Consider the following 6,634-nt stretch of genomic DNA (forward strand, 5'->3'; position numbering starts at 1 on the left):
AAAAATCCCACCAAGCCCACAACTGACTACATCTACCCAATTAAATAATTTTCTTAATTAATGGAGTCACTTAAGCAAGGCCCAGTTGCACTTTAATCTGGTTGTGAAACAGTTCTGAGAAGCAGACAAGCAGTGTGGGCTGTAAGCTGTAGAACAAGTAAAGCACAGACAGAGAACATTGTTTACAAGCCTTACCAAGAGCAGCATTTTATTCAACAAAAAAAACCTGTAAACACCAGCCAATCTTTACTTCACTATGGGTATTAAAAAAAGTTATACAACTTCTTTAGGCAAATGATTTTATGAAAATATGAACTAGAAAGAAAACAATCTCCTGTTATCTAAGAGGCAACACCCCATAAAAACAAAAAACAAGCTACTGAATGAATCTTAGGGTGTGTGGGAAAATAGATATGCAGTTCATTAAATAAGCTTCTGAATTCTAGTTTTCAGGAAGTAAAGTAGTTTGAAATGGTCGGAAACATCATCCAAGTCTTCTTCACATTAATTCTTCTTCTTCAAGCTAAGGTCAGAGATTTTCAGCTTTTGAAACAGAGGAATATATGTGATACATAAGAACAGTGAAACTGGAGCTAATTGAATATTCCTTTCTAACAACAACTTTGATAAAAATTTTAACAGCAACTCTTTCATGTCATGTAATTTCTTCAGTCCACAAAAATCTTTTAATCTACAAGAGTAACCAAACTGCATATAATCAACAATCTGTCTCTCCAGTATTCTGCTTAATCTGATTCTAGAGTGACTTAGCTAAAATATTGTTTGGGTTGGGAAGTCAGAAGACTGAGACTGCACCATGTAACACAGGAATAAGTATTTGCTGTATGTGGCAGCTTTAGCAAAGCATCATTATGAGACTGCCCCTGTAAATCCATCAATTGGTCTTGTTACCAGATACACACTGGGTTCAATTTCACAGTTACAGTATCTGTGAAAAATTAAAAAAAATGAGCAGTCTTTAAAAAAACCTGCTGATGCAAGGATTGTTGTTCCAAAGCAACAATAGAACTTTCTGAAGAATGAAAATACAGCTTTGCATATAAAATAACAAGATTAATTTGCCTAGTTTTTAAAGTTTTTGTAATCACAATATACTTGTATAAATTCAAAATCTGTGATAGTGTAAGCCAAAATAAAAAATTACCAATTTTCATCATTCTAAACTAAGGGTTCACACAGTTCTTATGGTGTCAGAGCTTGCCACATTGCTTGTGTTTGCTGCTCTGCTGCAGTTTCCCTGGAATAGTCAAGACTGTTTCCATTCCACATGCCAATGCCCCTTAAGCCTCGACTCTTCACATATGCTGCTTTTAGAGAGATGCTGTGAGGGTCATCAAACCATACCTGGTGGAATTGACCAACAGAATCCTAGAAAAACATTTAAACACCAGTGTCAGTGATCACATTTTCTCTTGAACACAGTTAAAAGTACAACTAAAAACTGAGATACACAAGGTACGTAGATTTATATAATACTTTTCTGATTTATCAATTCTTTGTCACACAGGACAATTAAAAATTCTAAGCCAAATATTTGGATTTTTTTTAAATTCTGGAATATAAGCTATAAAACAGTGACACAATTTACCTGAAGTTAGATGAAAAGACTTTGTTAATTTGTATTTTAATTTTTTTTTAAATACGGCTAAAATTTCAGATATGGTATCTGAGCTAACAGGTTAATAGTTAGAGATTGTGGGGTTTTGTAAGCAATAAACAGTTTTAGAGGAGGTTGTGAAATTTTAACAAGGTTATGCTGCTTTTATCTGGTCCTTGCTTACAACATCTTTTTATTACCAACATGTGAAACTTAAATAATGTTTTAAAGATCAAGACAAAATGGACACATTGTGGTGTTCTTGTAAGCACAGTCATTTATGGACTCTTTCACTGTGTCTATGTAGAAAACAAATGCAGAAGAGAACATGCATGCAAGGCATCAAGCTAGATAAAATTAAGAGCATCTCAGAATCTTTTTTAGTTTAAATAATTTATCAACTCATGAAAGTGACTCTAACAGTGAAGGATGGAGCTATAGGATGTCTTTGTGCCAAAAAGTCCTTTTTGACATGATGCAGTATCTCGAGAAGACTGGAAAGTAATAAAGATCTTTATTACTCCTGTAGTCTTCAGGCACTGCACCCCTCTCTCAGACTAGGAATTCAAGACACAAATTTTCAGCAATCCTTTACTGTACCAAAAAAACCAAACCAAAACATAGAAAACATAAAAGGAAGAATCTAACCCAAAAAACGTTATAGTCAAAGATCTGTGGTTCACGAACACTTACTCCACACCACAGTGACTTGGAAAAAGACTCTTACCTTGTACTCATAAAATGGAGCCTTCTGCACCTCATCCCACAGCACCCCTGAGAGAGAACTGTTCACCTGCTTCATGATGGCTGCATAGGGCACCTGGCTCCCCGCAGCGTCACTGCAGGGAGCCCCACGGAAAGGCACCTTGGGAAGGGAACAAACGTGCTCCTGAAAAACAAACAGGGAGGTATGGGTTTCAGGTAAGGTATACTGAACTCCAGAACAGGAGTACAGCCAAGAACAATTCACAAATAGGGCCACAAAAATTCCAAATCTTCAAGCAAATCCAGCAGATACTATTTGTAGAGAAAAGTAAATTAAAACAGCTACATTTTCTTTAATCTGCAGTAATACAGGACTGGATGGATACCCTTCAGCTTAAACAGTTGTCTTATCTTTTCCACCTTTAACTGACCCTTAGATTTTTCATAAGTATAATATTTGAGAGCTCATAAATTGCTATGCTGTAACAGTCATAGGTTTGCTATGGTTTGTTGCACCTGTCTTTACAGTGGTGTTGAAAAGGCACATACAAGTGTTGTAGGGCCTTTGGACTTCATCTCTTCTCATACAGAGAACATGTATAGCTCCTTAGTCAAACACAGTGCTTGGATACCATGTGGTTCAGGCTGCCTAAGGAGCTAAAATGCCTTGTCTAATAACACAGTGCTCATCAGTTATCAGCCAAGCAAAAGATTCTGGTTTGTGTCCCAGCTCTTATCCATCAGGCCACAGTATTTCCCAGTCCAAAAACAAGATTACCAAAATCTAGTTACATCTTTCCAAGGAAAAAAATTAACAGTTTGATTGCAAACAAACAAATAATCTTCACCTTACCACGGATAGGTTTTGGCAGACATAGTCATAGCCATACCAGGGGACACCCATCACAAGCTTCTTAGGATCAATGCCCATAGCGATGTACTCTTCATATCCTAGTTTTGAGGCAAATAAAAATTAACATGCATCATTTACTTTTCCCATGCTTTTTATTCTTACAACTAAATTAGAACCAGAGCCACTGCAGAACTTGCATGATCCCCAGACAGAGGCCAAGGTGCAAGCTGTCCTTTGCCTTCACCAGCACTCTCCAGTGAGTGAGAGGCTTGCTCTACTGAGATCCCAGTAACTGCTCCAGTTCAGATGCTTCAAACCATCTGCCCTGAGCAGAGGTTCACAAAGAAGAGAGCAATGTTTCAGGTTCTCTGCAATCCCAGGCAGACACCACTGCTCTGGCTGCCATTTGTCATTCCAAAAGCTTTCTTCACACTCCTGAGGTTACAGGGACCACCACACCACTGCTGAAGGTCTGCCTGCAGGCTCACAAGGACCAGAGACACTGTTTTCATGTCCTGACAACACATGTGAGCACACTCAAAGCCTCACTGCAACAATAACAAAATAAACCCGTCTAAGAAAAAGCCCTCTTTTCTATTCAATCATGTGAGCAAATAGAAATGTTCTGACTCCTGGGGAGGCATTCTGTCCTCACCAACTAAAGTCTGCAGGTAAGGAGCATTGGCTTTTGCAATACAGTCTGTCCAGATCTGGCTCTGTTCATCATATGACATCACAAATAAGAAGTCACATGCGTCTGCAATCCCAGTGTAGTTGTAGCACCTTTTATCTATGCATGCTGGAGACCAAGCCACATCAAAGGTTACCTGAAGGAAAAATGCACAACTTAGTACCAAGTAAGGCCCTCAGGTGCCCTTGTTATCTCTTATTAAAAAAAAAAAAAAAAAGCTATGACTTTTAAAGACAGTATTTCTCAAATGGTACAGTTTAACAGATCTTGATAATAATGAACTATAGAAGAAGCTGCTCATCTGATAAAACAAACAGAAGATAATAAAATGAGTACCACATTAGTGAACATAAAGCACCAAAGAAATTAAAATATAATATAAAACCACCAAAAATATGAAGCATGGTGCAAATCTTGAAAACTTTCATTATAGGTTTACCAAAACATTGTCAAGGTTTTGCCCCAGAAGGCTGTATTTGCCCTACTTTCAACAATTCATAAAGGCACACTAAAAACTGCCAGCTCACACATAGCAGTAACATTGTTTGTACAAATCACAGGGAAGCCCATCTCTCATTGAAATTCACAAAAAGAGTGATTCCTACAAGATTATATCACAGATAACATTCATAATTAGGCATTCACTAGAATATTATATTTAGATCTGCATAAACTTTTTCATATTCATATGCTAAACAGTAGTGCCAAAAGTCTTTACATTTCATAAGGGTAAATTTAACGTTTGTATAAAGTACATTATTATTACCTGTGATCCAGCTATTTCTCTGTGAAAAGCATCTGTAGTTTCTTTAACAAGCTCTGTCAATGCATAATACTCAGGGGAGGTTTCATTAACTTCTTGCTCTATATCTATGTTAATTCCATCCATATACTGCTTTTTTGCAAGGTCCACCTGCTGGGATATCCAGGCTGCTCTTTTAGCAGGATCAACAATTTCCTGAAGAGGTACATCACCTAGACAAGAGGCCTCCAAGAGTTAACATGCATTTGCACCACAGTAATTGTAGGGAGGAAAGGTTTGTCTTTAGTTTACCAAGAAATTTAATCACAACATAAAATATGTCCATATCAATACTGGTAAAATACAAAAGAGTTCATTTTTTCCTCAAGCATAATTTTGAGAAATCACCCCAGAAAAAAATTACCAAGGTTCTTTGAGAGAGTGGTGTTAAAATTAGGTTCCTTTGGTTTTTCTATAATTTTAATCTTCTTACTTCTGCTTAATATTCTTTCAACCACTGTAAATAACCTTTCTTGAAATCAAAGTACTTTTAGCATTTTAACTGGTTATATTTAGAAGAAAGCTACTTTTGTGTTCAACCTTTGTCACTTTCCACACTGTAGGCCTGGATTCTGCTTTTTCTCAACAGAGCCAAAAGGTATTTACAACATGTAAGCTAATGGACTTTGTCTTTCTAATCGGCATTTGTACCTGCACAGAATTCCTGAGTATTCATGTTTTAAAACTCAACCACTTCCTAATACAGCGGGATTCATTTAAGTGCAAAATACTAAACATTACTTAAAATCCCCTTCCTTACTTTGTCTTTCGGGTACTCCACATAAGATCCAGAATACAGACCCAAATAACAGGCTTTCTCTTTCCTCCCTCTTCCTCCATAGCAGTGATGTTCCCTGTTAAGAGAACTTTTATTAAGATGTCACTGGGATGGTTTGGTTACTACTGTGGCACAAACCACTGTTGGTTTCAATACCCTGCATACCAGCACGTGCAAAATGCCAAGGGCTCATTAAAGCCTTATTAATTAATTCTCTTAATTATTTTAGTACTCTGCATACAACTGAATGAAAAATGTCAAGGCAATATAGCCCTGTGTACCTTCTTATTCACGTATCATAAACATTTTCCTGCGTAACCAACCTTTCAGTACTACCCTCGAGCCTTTGGAGTGGGCATAGCACATGAGCTCAGGATCGTACTTTCCGAAAGCTGCCACAGTGGTAATTTTGGACCAGTCGTAGGACTTCCAGGCTTCCTTCCCCACATCAAACACGAATACCTGGATGAGGGGTAAAAAGCACCCTCGTTAGCCCGGAGCGCTTCTCAGCAGGACTACCATTCTCCCCGCGGCTCTCGCACCGCACATCCCCGGCGCCGCTGGGCAGCGGCCGCAAGGATGGCAGCCGGGGAGCCGAGTGCGGGGCAGCACCGACCCGGGCACTGCCCGGGGACACTGCCCGGCCCGGGGACACTGCCCGGCTGGGGCCGAGCGCAGGGCTCCCGGGCGAGAGCAGCGCCCTGGGCGCGGAACCCGCTGCGAGCGGCGCTGCCGCCGGGTCCGGCCCCGCCTGCGCCGGTAGCGCCCGCCCGGGCCGGGGCCGCGCACCTCGGAGCCGGCGGAGCCCGTGACGGGCTGGCACAGCCGCGGGTCCCGGCAGGGGCAGGCGCCGGCAGGGCCCAGCAGCTGCAGGAGGCCGACGGGCAGCAGCCACCCACCCCACGGCCGCCCCATGGCCGCCAGTGCCGGCCCGGCCGCGCAGCCTCGGCCCCGGGGCGGGCCCGGGCGGAGCCGGGCCCTCAGCGCCGCCTGCGCAGGGACAAATGAGCTCGGCCGAGCGTTCAGAAAGCAGCTGTTTATTGAAAGGTCAGTCTGGGGACGGGTGCCCGGCTTGTTTCCAGGATCCCCGGGAGAAGAAGCAGAGCAGAGCGGTCTCCCGGAGGGGACGGCGCTGATCCCCGCCGCCCGAGGCAGCCGTGCCCGCGGGCGGCCGGGCTGAGCCGAGC

General features: G+C 41.6%; 1 protein-coding gene across 1 annotated transcript; it reads right to left on the bottom strand.

The window, feature by feature from the left end:
* Window positions 1–178: 178 nt before the first annotated feature.
* CTBS (chitobiase) lies at window positions 179–6,629 on the bottom strand (the record flags this gene model as incomplete). The annotated part of the gene is made up of 7 exons (XM_059854045.1): window positions 179–1,389; window positions 2,346–2,507; window positions 3,177–3,274; window positions 3,832–4,003; window positions 4,634–4,842; window positions 5,771–5,909; window positions 6,237–6,629. Coding segments are annotated over 7 exons (1,359 nt in total), but the record flags the coding sequence as incomplete, so codon positions are not given.
* Between the last annotated feature and the right edge of the window lie 5 nt (window positions 6,630–6,634).

This window comes from Haemorhous mexicanus, chromosome 9 (assembly GCF_027477595.1).
Source record: "Haemorhous mexicanus isolate bHaeMex1 chromosome 9, bHaeMex1.pri, whole genome shotgun sequence".
Classification (NCBI taxonomy): Eukaryota; Metazoa; Chordata; class Aves; order Passeriformes; family Fringillidae; genus Haemorhous; species Haemorhous mexicanus.